The 15,096-nt window shown below is 41.4% G+C and overlaps 1 protein-coding gene across 1 annotated transcript; it reads left to right on the top strand.

The window, feature by feature from the left end:
• Window positions 1-4,940: 4,940 nt before the first annotated feature.
• On the top strand, window positions 4,941-14,960 carry si:ch211-14k19.8. Its single transcript, XM_035535043.1, has 11 exons — window positions 4,941-5,027; window positions 5,395-5,411; window positions 6,697-7,737; window positions 7,834-7,904; window positions 8,407-8,465; window positions 10,209-10,366; window positions 10,577-10,736; window positions 10,852-11,043; window positions 11,941-12,162; window positions 13,949-14,105; window positions 14,664-14,960. Exons 2-11 carry the CDS (start codon window positions 5,396-5,398, stop codon window positions 14,736-14,738), a joined length of 2,151 nt encoding a protein of 716 aa, XP_035390936.1. The 5' UTR covers window positions 4,941-5,027; window position 5,395; the 3' UTR covers window positions 14,739-14,960.
• The last annotated feature ends 136 nt before the right edge of the window (window positions 14,961-15,096 follow it).

Here is a 15,096-nt window from a genome sequence, read left to right as displayed (position 1 = left end):
ACAATGATCTGTTGCGTAGTCCTGCTCTGAATACTATGTAGCTCATGTCCTTTGGAGTATACAACGGTTCTTTGATCACAGCTGTGAACTTTACAGAACTTTACCTTGTAGTAAATTCTGTAGTAAAGGTGTAAATTTTATGCATATTGCTGAATTACCTGCAATGACAGATTCCCCATTATATATTTATATCCCCTTAATCACTGCGTGGGTTGTCGTCTTTCTCAAATCAAATAAAGGTTGTACGTTCTGCTCATAGGGCCAGGGTAATTGGGCTCTTTGCCTGGCGGTTCCTCTGTTCATTTAGGTTTTGACATTCCCGATGCAGAAGCAGAGAAGTTGCCGATCTTCTCATGGGGAGATCGTTCGGTACGTCACATGTAAGAAGGATTTCTGTGAAAAGCCGCTGATACTGGCTGTGAGTTGTTTTTCTATCTTTTAGGGTACAGTTTTAAGCGATGGGACATCTCTTTCACAAAATGTATATTCAGATGTGGAAATACAAATCTGTTTGTAATCCTATTTATGATTTGTATTCATTATTGGCTGGACCTGTATGGAGAGGAATTTGTGCAAAATTGAAGTACAGTGGTAAAACATGGAAGTGCAGTGTACACATGGTTTTACTTTTCAATAGTAACACGCAGACTAAGTGCCTGAATGAAAAGCAAAGTGCTCATTATAATGAACACAGTGACATTTACATTTACATTTTTGCATTTAGCTGACACTTTTTTCCAAAGCGACTTACAAAGTGACATGCAATACACATGAAATTGTGTTTAAACGGTGACATGTGGAACGTGCCAAAATGACTTTTCATTTTGACACTTTCCACATCACCGTTTAAACACAGTCTCGTGTGTATCGCATGTCACTTTGTTCATTATAATGACTGCATTGCAATGAGGCATATATGTTTGAAGAGGAAAACTATTCAGTTGTATCTTGATATAAATTCTGACTCAGTTTTTCAGTAAAAGGTCAAACGATGTGAAAGCAATATAACACAGGCTTTGTTTTTCGTTCTGGTATGTATTCTACATGCTGCTGTTGAGAAGCCATGCCATGTGTTTACTGCATTTCACATTTGCCTGCTGTCATGCTTATGCTTTATTTTGCCATGGATTCCTCTCCACGGACCTGCCTTAGTTCAAGTTCAAGTTCGGTTTATTCGTCACATAGTCATACACTGTATAACTCGCAGTGAGATGGTTAAGAGTGCTCTGTCCAAACTGAGGAAAAAGAAAACAGCTGCATAGAGAAATATAGATATTCTATATATGTCCAAAAATATATTAACAATGTATGTACAATATATGTATATTATGATTATATACACAATGTACAATGTATATAGTTGTGTGTGTATATATGTACACAATGTACAGAATGTACAGATCCATTTTGTAAAATGGCATATTTACAGTTACCTAGATGCTTGGATACCAGTTTGAATTTATTAAAGCATGAATCATTCCTATAATCAGAAAATGCTATTTCTTTTTAGTTTACTTCGGTTTGTGTAGGAACAGTCCTGTGCTGTTAATTACACAGTGAATAATGCCTAAAGGCACCTTAGTCCTGGGTTTGTTTAATCTGCAAGGAAGGAAAGTAAGGACATTGGCTAACTTGCGCTACCATATAGGCTGCTGCGAAATTCCAAGAGCTCCAGCAGTGCTTAGTTGAGATCTATGCTATATTTGCATACTTTAAAAAAAAATAAATCAAGTGAGTAATGTATATGGATACAGCACCATCTAGTGGAAGAGAGGCTTTGGCAATGTTTAGAATCATGTGCTTTGAGCGCATTTTCAAATTTCCTCAGTGGATTGATTAGTTTTATTACTCTGAAGTGATTTTGCTGTCCACAGTCTTTATAAAGAGATGTATATGTATATTTAATGTGCACTATGCATCTTATGGACGTCTTATAAAACACTTGTGTACATTAAAATGTTTGAAAATGCAAATGTTGAAGGATCTCTGTGTGGCAAAAGACCTGTAACTGTTGTCAGCCAAACTCGGGATTCATATGTCACAATGAAGAGTGATTGGTGTAAACATTTAAGATGTGTATAGTGAAACTAAAACTGCAGTACTTACCATCAGGAATGGGATGCAACATTCCCCAGACTCGACCTAGTACACTGGGAGTGCTCTTGTACTGAAATAAATCTGATGCACAATGCATTTTCGGTGGCAAAATCCAACACACACAAAAAAAGGAATGCGTCTATTCTGCAAGGTGTTAGTAATGATGATTGGCTGAAAAAATGTAAATGTGTAAAATTTCAGTCTTGTTTAGTCTGTTTAAGTTTGACTTTTGGTTAAATGTGTGAAGTGGAGCTTTGGTTGTGGTGAAGAGTCATGGAAGCGCCCCATTTCCTCTTATGGAAATAAGTGGTAAGTGTGCGCCATTTCCTTCGGAGGTACCGTAAAACGATCTCCCTCCCTCTGCGTTTGTGTGACACTGAACATCCGCGAGTTATACTGTGTATGACTATGTATGTGACAAATAAACCAAACTTGAACTTGAAACTTGAGCTCCGCTTTCGTTGTAAAGATGAGAGACGTAGGAGAGAGGTGTGTGTGTGTGTGTGTGTGTGTGTGTGTGTGAGAGAGAGAGAGAGAGAGAGAGAGAGAGAGAGAGGGATTATGGCTACTCTACTTTACGAAAAGTGTACGAAAAGAAATAACCTGCATTATTTTTAAAATTTTAGGTTAATGAACTTTACACTATAGTGCTGGTTGCACTAAATTAATTTATATAGGAACTCAAAGGGTATTAGGACATCGAGTGGCTGAATACAGTGCATATTCTCAAAATATTTATCCAGGGAACCTACAGTTTTCCATTATAGTGGGACAAAATAAGAATTCACACATTAATTCAGGTATCCGTGACAACTGGGAGTAAATCTATACAAACCAGTGATCCATGGTACAAAATGAGTTTTTTATTTCTTTCAAAATACTTGACCATTCTCAGTTAAATCTTTCCCAAATCTTTTTCAGACATGTGGCTTCATCTAGATTAATTAGCAGGTTAAATAGGGAAATTAACAGAAAACATAGCAGTGAAGAAGTTTTATTAGGAACAGAAAACCAGTTGTCTTTCCAACATGAACCATCAATTGAGTGTGGCATATATTTGAGCTAATGGAAAATTTAAACATTGTATTAAGAGCAAAATAGACTTCTATGCTCTCTAGTAAAATGTCAAACTTGTAGGTTTCCTGATCTTAGAAAGATTGGTCATCCTTTTCTATTTATTATCATTTTGCTAGTACTGTTTGGACTGTTTCTGAGCCATAGTTATGAAATTAATGAGAGTTAAAAGTTGATGAAATTACTTGTGCTGATACACATTTTTCTTTATATCCACTGAATCCTCTGAACATTGTAGTAAACAATGGCTGTTAACTTTGCATCTTACTTATTCAGTATCTTAAGTCGGGCTTTAAAATCAGGGATTAGTGGTGTCTTCTTATATGTTTTCTTAGGTCTAATAGACTGCAGTGGGGCAAAAAATATGGGAAAAAGGTGGACATTTTCAATACATTTTTCTTCTTAGTGTTCAACTAGAGGGGCTCGTTCGAGACATCTGGAACTCCTTTGCATACACACAACACAACTTTACATTCTGCTACAATCAAAATCAGAACATCGTAAGATTCAACGATGTATCCTTATGCAGTCAATAGTTGCCTGTAGGTTTGTGTCCTAGCTGTGCTAACAAGAAGACCATTCAGTTTGATTACAGATAATTATTTGATTACACGTCCTCGAGTTATAGTCATCCAATATTGACCCTTTTATTCTATTACCAAATAAAGTTGTTTTTAGTATCCTGTGCTTATGTGACATTTTCTCTAAACTTGCATTATAACAGAAAGGTACACACACACACACACACACACACACACACACACACACACACACACACACACACACACACACACACACACAGAGCGCATTTTAACCGTTGCTTTCGTCTTTCTCCCGTTAGCGTATCCGGCCCCCAGCTCCGACTGCGAGGCCCCTGAAGTGATGCGCTAATCGCAGTCAGATGGTTGCGCGGATCTCCGTTCACCACAGGACCGCCGCCCGTCGCGCACACACTCACACCTGCGTTTCATTTAACGGAGTTGCGCTACGCGTCAGCAGCGTTTCCGCTGTCGAGAGGCAGAGAAATGGACAGAGCTGTACTTATGCCCGTCTTATTGACGATTAAAAAGTCTTGACTTTGCTCGTCACCGATCATTTATCGGAACTGTTTTTTTTCCGAGTCGACAGCACGGGCAGCTTTTAGCTAAACATTTATTTATGGAACCGAGTCAGTGGACGCATTTCTCACTGGAATGTTCCGTGTCACAAAATGCGTCTTTTTGCGTGTTGTTTCCTGTTTATTTTCATAACAGGTAAGTAAATTACTTGAGCGGCGAGTTTATATATATATATGCGTAAAACTAAAATGCATTAAGGTTATACTGTGCCAAGCACATAATTCGTCTGGTTATATGGATTAGACATTCGAGTAAGTTCTTATTTTTTCCATTGTGTCTACACTTATCTTTAACTGTAAATGGTCCTAATATAATTTCTGAAACTCTAATCAGGAGAGATGGTTAAATGTTATTTTTGTATAGGAAATGTGCTCTCAGAAGTGAATCGAGAGTGTGGCGGAAAGATAGATGTTCTTCGAGAGAGGAGCGGCTCTATTAGCTACTCCTTCCCCAGTGGTGTATCACCAACCACCGTTATATATAAAAGGATTCTCGGCTATGGTGTTGAAAAACAACAAGATGTTACTTGCACTTGGACTATTGACGCAAGAGTAAACCAAACCGTGTGGATAGAAGTCATTGATGTAGACGAAAACGCGCAGCTATGGATAACATTTAGAAACGACACGGCTGTGAAGAAGCACGAGACGGGCGTGCGTGCGCTGTTTTCAGATACCGGGAGGACCACTGTGGAGTGGAGTTTGAGAAATGTCAAAGGCCCAAGCAAATTAAACCTGAGTAAGTCTAATGCACGAATAATTACTTCAGTTTTCTGTTTTTTTTTTTCCCCCTGAATTTAGAGCTGGTAATATATCTGCAAAATATAAGAATATAGAAGTATGAACATATAATAAAGAGGGATCCTAGAGACGCCGGGTAACCCCGTTATCAGTTCAAAACACGTGAATATCGCCTTAATATATGGAGCTGTTGTTCCTTTCTGTGAGTGTTTGAATTAGGGCGTTTCCGCAAATCTGGAATTTTCTGCATTGAATATTCAAGGAATTTCTGGTTCCATTCATGTGTGCGTGTGTGTGTGTGTGTGTGTGTGTGTGTGTGTGTGTGTGTGTGTGTGTGTGTGTGTGTGTGTGTGCACATGTCTCAGGATGGAACACGTCAGAGGTCAGTGAAGAGCTAGCTCAGGTTCCTTACACACACTCTGACAGCGACCCCGTGTCTCCCTCTCCGGACAGTCCAAACAGGGTGACCCGCACCCCAGACATACTAGGGTTCACAAGCGTGTCCCCTCGTACACACACATTCAGGGACGTGGGTGTACAACAGGGCGGAGTGCCTGGGCTATACGATAAGATTAGTCCCCCCTTTCCACAGGAAAACACACACAATGGGCAGGAAAAGGCTGGAGCCATGATCTCTAACCTCACATACACTGTCATGCTGTCTCATGCTGGCACACGCACTCACTCCGCTGGCTCTTACACACATAAGAACTCACAAACACTCACGCAAACTGTCCCTGCTTTGGTGCCTTCTAGTGCCGAACCAAAACTGCCACAAGTCTCCAGACACACATTTGCCCAACTTCAAGATGCTGTCGCAGCAAGACGTGCATATTTAAATACAGACAGTGACAATGCGGAATACCCACTTACACACAAAAACACGTTCACACAAAACCCCCCATCTACAGGCATGCATATAGCTACAAAAATATACTCTGGTATACACAGTAGCATAGGAAATGTTCCTATTGTTAGCTCCCACACAGTCAGATCAGCTCACTCAGGCACAGACCAAAAGACCTCAGAAGCTGTCTCCAATGTGCAGGGCTTGCATACTGTCACCTATAGAAGTGACATCAAAATGACAGCATCCATAGATGGTCAAGTTGCCACAGTGGCAGCCAGTGGTGGCAAGAGTCATCCTCAGACAATTGCTTTTTCAGTAACACTTGGCAACAGAGCTTTAGGAACAGAGACAGGCAGGACTAATCGCTACCTGAGATCAACTCACATTAACCAAGACACTTCTAATCAAAAATATCCTTCAGATTCTAATGATTCAGACACCATTAATGGCACTTCTGTTGCTATTTCACATAATGAGACAAATAGATCCATATTTAGTGATCAAGACCACAATGCTCAGTCACATACTGAAAATAATTTTTTGAAACCAGTCACTACAAGTAGCAAAGCTACACCACACACACCTATGGTAGAACATCACACATGGAATTTATATAACACACACTCCCCAAACACACATGTGCCACCTAGCATCTATCCCACCCAAAAAGTGGACTCTCAGGACACCACTAACACACACATATCACACACCATCCAAAGTGAACATATTACAAGGGGTCGACAAACTAGTTCAACATTGGAGCCCAAGACTAACTACTCTAGTGCCCTCAAACACTTCATGGTTACTACACCCTCAGATTTGCATGCAAGTCCTGGAACATCACTGAAGGAGGAACCTGAGGGCCATAGACATTTCAGCTTCACTTCTGTCCCACAATCACCAATTTCAGACAACCAAGATGGAGAGACAGAGGAGATGAATTCAACCATGTTTCCATCTACCACCACCATGTCATCAGTCCACTCCAGCCCCCAAATCAATTCTACTACAATCCCTGACCTTATGATGCAAGGTACAGTCATGGCAGAGGTTCCGCATGACAGCAGTGATGAAGGGTTGAGCACGACCACTTTGAATGTGCACAACAGTGAAGCACACACGCTGTCTCCGCCGGCGACTGAGTTAGACACACGCAAACGCCAGCAGGACCCACCACACACACTCAGCCCTCAGCTCTTGTCTACAGTAGTACGCCGCACAGAGATCAACACCACTATGCATCAGTCCACTCATTTTGCTCTGACAGATGACAGCAGTAATGGTAGCCATAGTAACTCCTCTCAGAGCAGTGTTTCATTGGGACCCAAGACACCGCTTAGCTTCTCCCTGTCTGATAGCACTGTAACTGGATCAATGGAGGCAACTCGCAGTGTTGCTAACAGCAGTGCGTGGACTCTTAGCAATGACCCTGTCACTCCTACAGCTGCTAGCCATGTAATTGCTCTTAGCTCTGTGGGTAGCACAGCTGGAGAGGCTGTTAACACTCGCAGACCTTTGATCGGGGACACAAACCAGACTCAATTAACACGCACCCCTGTAACGACTACCCCATGGCCCAAACCAACCCCAACACACCATCAGGACTTGCGATCTATGATTCCAAGCAGAGATACTCCAGCCATCCAAACGCACAGTCCAATAGAGAAGTCAGGCACATGGACCCTAGCAGTGCAGGCCAACACAAATTCCTCTCACTCTCAGACTGGCGGACATGCGCCATCCACGGCTGTAGCCACTCAACTGTCCCGGCTTCACCCTTTCACTGTCAAAATTGATAAGGACTGGTCACACAAGGGGCGGGTTTTCATTGTGGAGGACCAACCAGTAATCATCAAAGGTGAGTCTTTTTTTTGTAATGTCTTTTAATTGGAGTTATTTCAAAGCATAATAGTATAAAGTATTTGTATTAGTAAAATGTTCTGTGTTTTTTTAGTGGAAACATTCCAAGTGCTGTTACAGGTGACACTGGAGCAAAACTCTTCCCTCCCTGTATGGCCAATGGAGGTAATGTCAATTGTAATTTTTGCACCATATCAGAACCTTAGACATAACATGCATAACCCAAGGCTTCAGTTCAAATTCATGCAGTTCTTTATAAGCTCTGAGTAAAGCTAAAAAATTACTTCCCATTTGCCAAGGACGCTAGCTAAGCAGAAATATCTTGGACTCCATAGATTACTACACGTGCATCATGATTACTACACAGGCATCAAAACGGATCACGTCTTATCACCCTTAAAACGGATCACACCTTATCATCCTTAAAATAGACTACACTGTATCACCATATCTCTCACTGCCAGCTCAGCTGCCACGTGTCAGTAGGAACATAAATACATAATTACATAACAAAGGTGAAATTCCATGCCTTTAGAATTCCTGGAGGGACATTCTTTGGGATGGTCAAGAACATGAGTCTGAGACTAAATGTAGACTTTTGGGGGTATTGCACATAGAGAATAATGGTGCATGCTAACAGTTTGTTGTTTACCCTCCTTGGGGGCAGGTTGAGCCATTCCTACACAGAGTAGCAGGATACCAGAACCAGCATTTGACCTGGCACAGGTAACTCTGTTATATATAGGTGTGGTCAAAATTGTTAGCTCCCTTTATGAAATCGAAAAAAAAAAACCTTAACTTTTTAAAGGAAATGATCAGTACCAAAAAAATATAACTTCTTCCAAAAGAACAAAGGCAAAACTTTCACCAAATTTGATAAAGATATTTTACTGATGGTTTGAAATGAAAAAGACAGGGACAAGACCAAAATGTTTAGCACGCTAACAATTAATAGTCAATAATGTAACCTTTCTGACCACAGTCTTTTCCTGTAGTTGCTAACCAGGTTGTCTCATGTCTTTTGAAGGATCTTGGCCCATTCCTCCAGCTCTTTCAAATTATAAGCTTTTTTTTAACATGGACCTTATTCTTGAGCTTTAAGTAATAGATTCTCAGTAGGATTCAGATCTGGGCTTCGAAAAGGAAATGGAAATGGATTTTTGAATGTATACTTTGGGTCATTGTCCTGTTGGAAAACCTAAAGTCAGATTGGCTGCAGATTTCTTTATATTGTCCTTCAAAATAACAGTTTTCTTTCCTCATGACCCCATGCAACAGAACAAGGTTCACTGTGCCTGAAGCTGCAAAACCTCACCACAGCATTTTGCTCACACCACGATTAACTTTGGGAAATATGTTTTTAGAGTTGAAAACATCTCTCTTCCTTGGGCAAACAAAAGCAATATCTATATGCTCAAATAGCTCCAGTTTCATCTCATCAGACCAAAGGACAAATTCCAAAACTCATCCCCCTATGTTTCCGATGGTCACGGGCAAACTTCAGTCTTGCTTTAATGTGACACTGTGTGAGCAGTGTGACAGCTTTCCTTGGGCGATGACCATAAAGCTCACCACAATGAAGAGCCATCACAACAATATTTCTTCAAATGTTCAGAAGTCCAGAAGAGGCCAGTTCAGCCACAGTCATCTTTGCAGAGATCTGGGGATTCTTGTTAACATATCTGAAGATTTTCCTCTCCAAAATCTTTCATATCTTGTACTTGTGTCTTATCTTGCCCAGGATTGTTTCTAACAGAATGTGTCTCATTGTACTTTGCAGTAAAGCTGTTCTGAATACTATGAAATGTTTAGATAGTTGTTTAGATACTTGATAGTTGTCTCCCCTACAGATGAGCATCCACTACCTTGTTCCTGTTGTCCACAATTCTTTGCTTTTTTGACATTATGGAATTACTTGTTACAAAGAATGTAAGAGTGGTGTCCCTCCATCTAAACTTCAAGTGCTAGTAGCCATGTTCATTTGAGTCCATTTACTAGAGTTCAATGCTATTTGATTGTGCCAGTCAAGACAGATGGGGTTCAGATGTGGTTTGAAAGCTTATGATTTCAATTTGGTACATTTTTTGAAGGATTCACATGGGGGCTAATAATTTTGAGCAGCCCAAATTTCAATACATCTGTTATACAGCAAATTTGAAGATTGTTTTAAAGATCCAAAATGTATCAAATTTTTAAGAAAATGTTCTATATCTCCTTGGGGGCTAGTAATTTTGTCTTTAACAAGCCAAGTACTGTATCATAATTGTTGTACTACTAATACGGTGAAATTGAGACTGACTATATATCTGGTTTCTTGTTTGTTGGGCTCATTAAAAAAAGAATTTAGCTTATTAGTCAAGTATATATTAATTTGACCAGTTGCCTGACTGATAAACAGACAAATTTTGCCTGAGTGGTAATCCAGACAACTTTCCTGTTTTCTTCATTGACTGGTGTACTGATGTTCAGTGGTCCAGTGTTCCAGACAGTGGTCACATTCCAGACCATGGGAGCACTCTCCTGGCTGGGGAGGGTGGAATCTCTTTTGTCCCAGGCTGGGCTAAGTCCACTTCCCAGGAAGGGTATATTTGTAGGTGGAGTAAGGGTGAAAAACATCACTATAGGAGGTAAGTCATCAATATACAGAGCGCATCGCATCTTACATTGTATTGACATGATTATTGTTAGATCTAATTGTCAACTATGCCTTATTGACATTGGTGTTCATTCAAACAATCTAATATTTAATATGAATCTTGACCAACTTTTATGCTTATGGTCAGGTTTATTTAATTCTGTCTCTCTCACACACACAAAACTCTCTCTCTTTTTCTCAGGCTTGCACTCTGACATGTGCGCCTGGCTCTTTGAGTGCCCACCAGGTTACCAGTGCGTGTCCTCAGAAGGCAATGCTAGCTGCAGCTCTGTTTGCCACTCCGAATACTGCAGACACAACGGCATCTGCGTCCATCGACCTGGCGAGCCACCCCTCTGCCAGTGAGTGCCGTGCTTGTGAGTACGAAAACCCACTGCCTTCGCACATCCACTTGCGCCCGAATCCTAAGTCGATCTTTTTGCCCTGTGTGTATGCATGTTTGCGTGTGCGCTGTAGGTGTCCTGTCGGTGAGGATTTCTGGTTTATGGGCCAGCGCTGCGACCTTCGTATGACCCGCCAGCGGTTGGTTGGCATGTGCATTGGTGTTCTGTGTGTGGCAGTGGCACTGATGGCACTTCTCTCTTATCTGGCTGTGCGTCGCTTTAAGAGCATCCTGATTCAGGCCAAAGTGGACCAAACACGTAGCAGGTATCACACACACCCAAACTTTCTTTTATTAGCTCTCATGCTAACAAAATACTTTTTGTTAGTTTAAACACACCTGCACATGACTATGAGGTATTACCACGACTGTGTTATTGGAAAGCATTTGCAGGAAATCGTTAGCCAGTTAAAATAAACCTTGCATTTAGACACAGGAGAAGGAGGGGCTGATGAGAAAACACACACGCAAGCTCAAGGTTATCAGCATGATTTTCAAGCCTTTTTTTTTTTAGAAATAAGTCTGCTGACTGTGAGTGTCACTCAGGAAGGCGGTCGCTGCAGTGCCAGTGAGCTGGCTCTTTGGTCTGGCGGTCAGAGCACATGTTTGCTGCCTGATGGACCTGGGTTTGTGACTGAGTGTGGTTGCTGCCCTTGGCTTTTCCTACAAATAGTATCAGAAGTGGTATGGCATCATGATGCCTTCAGGAGCGTGCCCATGGTCAAAGGAACCCCCCCACCTACTGTGAAAGGATGATCAGAGTGAGCCCCTGGTAAGGGGCATGGGTGTTAGTGTAGATGAATGGTGTATGTGTGAGGGACACATGGAATGTGTGAAGTGTAGGATTGTGTTCCCTGATGGAAGGGGGAGTGTGAAAGAGACATGCTCATTGCTTGCCTAAACGCACAAATCTATTAAGTACAGATAAAAAAACCCCCCACTGATTTTCTATTCAGGAAGTTATGACCTACCTTATTTCATATCTTCTGTGGTTCACTAGTGTCAAAAGGAGCACACACAATTTAACTGAATTCAGCAAACATAGCAGTGGTACCCCAGACAGAGATCTGGCTACATTTCAGTTTGGTTGCACTTTGTGCATGTGCACGTGTGTGTGTGTGTGTGTGTGTGTGTGTGTGTGTGTGTGTGTGTGCATGTGAAAGTTATCGCAGGTTTAACCACTTTGATGAGTTGTCGGCTCGTTTCTGGGGAAGGTCATGGCCAGGTTCGGAGGACTCACTAGATAACCCTACCTTCACCCGCTCTGATGAATTACTGCATATGAGGGCACTGGATCGTACCTGCTGTTACCATGACGACACATTGTCCATCGCCTCCACCTATCAAGGCAGCACAACACACCTCAGTACCATATATCCTCGCAGGTATCTCTGACTTCAACTGCTATACAATGTAGATTTTGTATGCTTTGCTCAATAAGAGACCACTACAAAATGATTAGTTTATCTAGTTTTACAATTGATGGGTATGTGTTTGACCAGGCTGAGCAGTTTTGTTTTTTCTATAAACTACTGGCAACATTTCTTCCAAATTCCAGATAAAAAATATTGTTTTTTAGAGCATGTTTTTTATGAAAATGACTAATGGTTAAAATAACAAAACAGTTACAGAAATTTCAGACCACAATTAATGCAAAGAAAATAAGCTCATATTCATTTATAAACAACACAGTACTAATATTTCAACTTAGGATGAGTCAAGAAATCAATATTTGGTAAAATAACCCTGATTGTTAATCACAGCTTTCATGCGTCTTGGCATGCTTTCCACCAGTCTTTCACATTGCTGTTGGGTAACTTTACGCCACTCCTGGCACAGAAATTCCAGGAGCTTGGCTTTGTTTGCTAGCTTGTGACCATCCATCTACCTCTTGATCACATTCCAGAGGTTTTCAATGTGGTTCAGGTATGGAGATTGGGCTGGCTATGGTAGAGTCTTGATCTGGTGGTCCCTCATCCACACTTTGATTGACCTGGCTGTGTGAAATGGAGCGTTGTCCTGTTGAAAAATCCAATCATGAGAGTTGGGGAACATTGTCAGAGCAGAAGGAAGCAAGTTTTCTTCCAACACAGTTTTGTAAGTGGCTTGATTTATGTGTCTTTCACAAAGACAAATCTGCCTGATTCCAGCCTTGCTGAAACACCCCCAGATCATCACCGATTATGCACCAAATTTCACAGTGGGTGCGAGACACTCTGGCCTCTCCAGGTCTCTGTCTAACCATTACATGACCAGGTGTTGGACAAAGCTGAAAATTGCACTCATCAGAGAAGATGACCTTATAGCAGTCCTCCACAGTCCAATCCTTATGGTCTTTCGCAAACTTCAGTCTGGCTCTTCTTTGCTTCTCACTGATGAAGGGCTTTTTTCTAGCTTTGCACAACTTCAGCCCTGCCTCCAGAAGCCTGTTTTGAACTGTCCTTGCTGTGCAGTTCACCCCAGCTGCTGCATGCCATTCTTTTTGTAAGTCACTTGACATCATCTTATGGTTGTTAAGTGACATCTGAATGAGGTGCTGATCATCAGGGTCGGTAGAGAGTCATTTTGGACCGCTGCCAGTCTGTAGCTGTTGTTGTCCTATGTGTTTGCTGCTTGACCTTATTCTTATGAACTGCAGTTTTTGAAATTTTCAAGATGGAAGCAACCTGACGCTCACTGTATCCTTCTGCCATTAAAGCTACAATTGAACCCTTCTTTTCCTCATTAAAAACATTTCAGCTCGTACGGCACGGTCTGTAGCTGTATTTTGACTATACTTATTTTTTGGGTAGTCCTAGCACTGCTTTTCCCATCCAGCTGGTTCTATAACTAGAGAATAGTGATGACAGCAGCAGTGGTTTTTTATACTGTTGCGCGTTAGAATAGGATATTGTTAAGGTGATCACCTATTCAGCATATCATTAAGTAGAATGAGGTGTGTCTGTGAAGGAATTCAACAAACACTTGAATGTAATGGCTGCTGTACATGTGGAGATGCTGATTTAAGAACAAACTGGAGTGGTCTCATTTTTTTCTGGAGCTGTATATATATATATATATGCATTTACACACTTTTCAGTTGTCATATTTGAAGTAAGTACAGTACAGTCCAGTGGTGCAGCATTTGTATATATGTGTGAATGTTCAAATGTTCATGTGGGGTTTGTTTAGTTCTCAGTATCACTGGAATCTGAGCAACTGCAGCCTAGCAGATTGTGTGATTGATTCGGGAAAGGCCAGCGACCTGTCCGTATGTAGCTGGCCAATCGAGCCAATTCAGTGGACACCTTTCCCTCTACTACAGCAGCTCAACAGAAACACTAATTCAGTAAGTCTTACTCGCACACAGACACACACACACACACACACACACACACACACACACACACACACACACACACACACACACACACAAACCCCTACCTGTTGTAAACATAAAGTCTCACAGACACAGACACCCCCCCCACACACACACACAGACACAGACACAGACACAGACACACACACACACACACACACACACACACACACACACACACACACACACACACACAGACACACACACACACACACACACACACACACACACACACACACAAACCCCTACCTGTTGTAAACATAAAGTCTCACAGACACAGACACCCCCCCCCCACACACACACACAGACACAGACACAGACACAGACACACACACACACACACACACACACACACACACACACACAGACACACACACACACACACACACACACACAGACACTCACACACACACAGACACACACACACACACACACACACACACACACACACACACAAAAAACACACAAATTCCCTTCCTTGTTGTAAGTGTTCATAAAGACTGATAAACTGTTTTCTTTGGCCCTCAGGTGAAAGTTTCACGTCCTCGTTCTTACTGCGAGGGCATGGAACTGGTGGACCTGGAGAAGAGCTGGACAGCATGATGAGGAAACAAACAAACAAACACCAAGATGGCCAAGACTGAGCAAGGACTCAATGACAAGTGTTACACCATGTCAAGTGTTACTCAATGACAAATGTTACACCATGACAAGTATTTCAAGAATACTTGAAAATATCAAGAAGCATTTCTTCTTAATTATTCAGTTAAATTAGTGATGTGCTCTGATTTTTTGAATACTTTCATTAAATATAACTGTTAATAATTGTGTGTGTGGATGTATAACCACACAGGACAGGACTCCACGTGTCTCCTTGCACAGCCCTAGTTGATTAGAACTCCAGTCAAAGATAGGTGCCTGTGGATAACCAAGCTAAGAAGTTATAGTATTGTCAGAAAGC

Source organism: Electrophorus electricus, chromosome 16 (genome assembly GCF_013358815.1).
Source record: "Electrophorus electricus isolate fEleEle1 chromosome 16, fEleEle1.pri, whole genome shotgun sequence".
In the NCBI taxonomy this organism is placed as follows: domain Eukaryota; kingdom Metazoa; phylum Chordata; class Actinopteri; order Gymnotiformes; family Gymnotidae; genus Electrophorus; species Electrophorus electricus.
Note: the sequence above shows the minus strand (reverse complement) of the source record. Positions and strands in the feature narration are given on the sequence as shown.

Excerpts from the sequence above, each read along its gene's own strand:
- si:ch211-14k19.8 (XM_035535043.1), top strand. Across the intron at positions 10,737-10,851 it reads GGCGAGCCACCCCTCTGCCA|GTGTCCTGTCGGTGAGGATT; the intron begins GTGAGTGCCGTG and ends TGTGCGCTGTAG. Across the intron at positions 11,044-11,940 it reads GTGGACCAAACACGTAGCAG|TTATCGCAGGTTTAACCACT; the intron begins GTATCACACACA and ends TGCATGTGAAAG.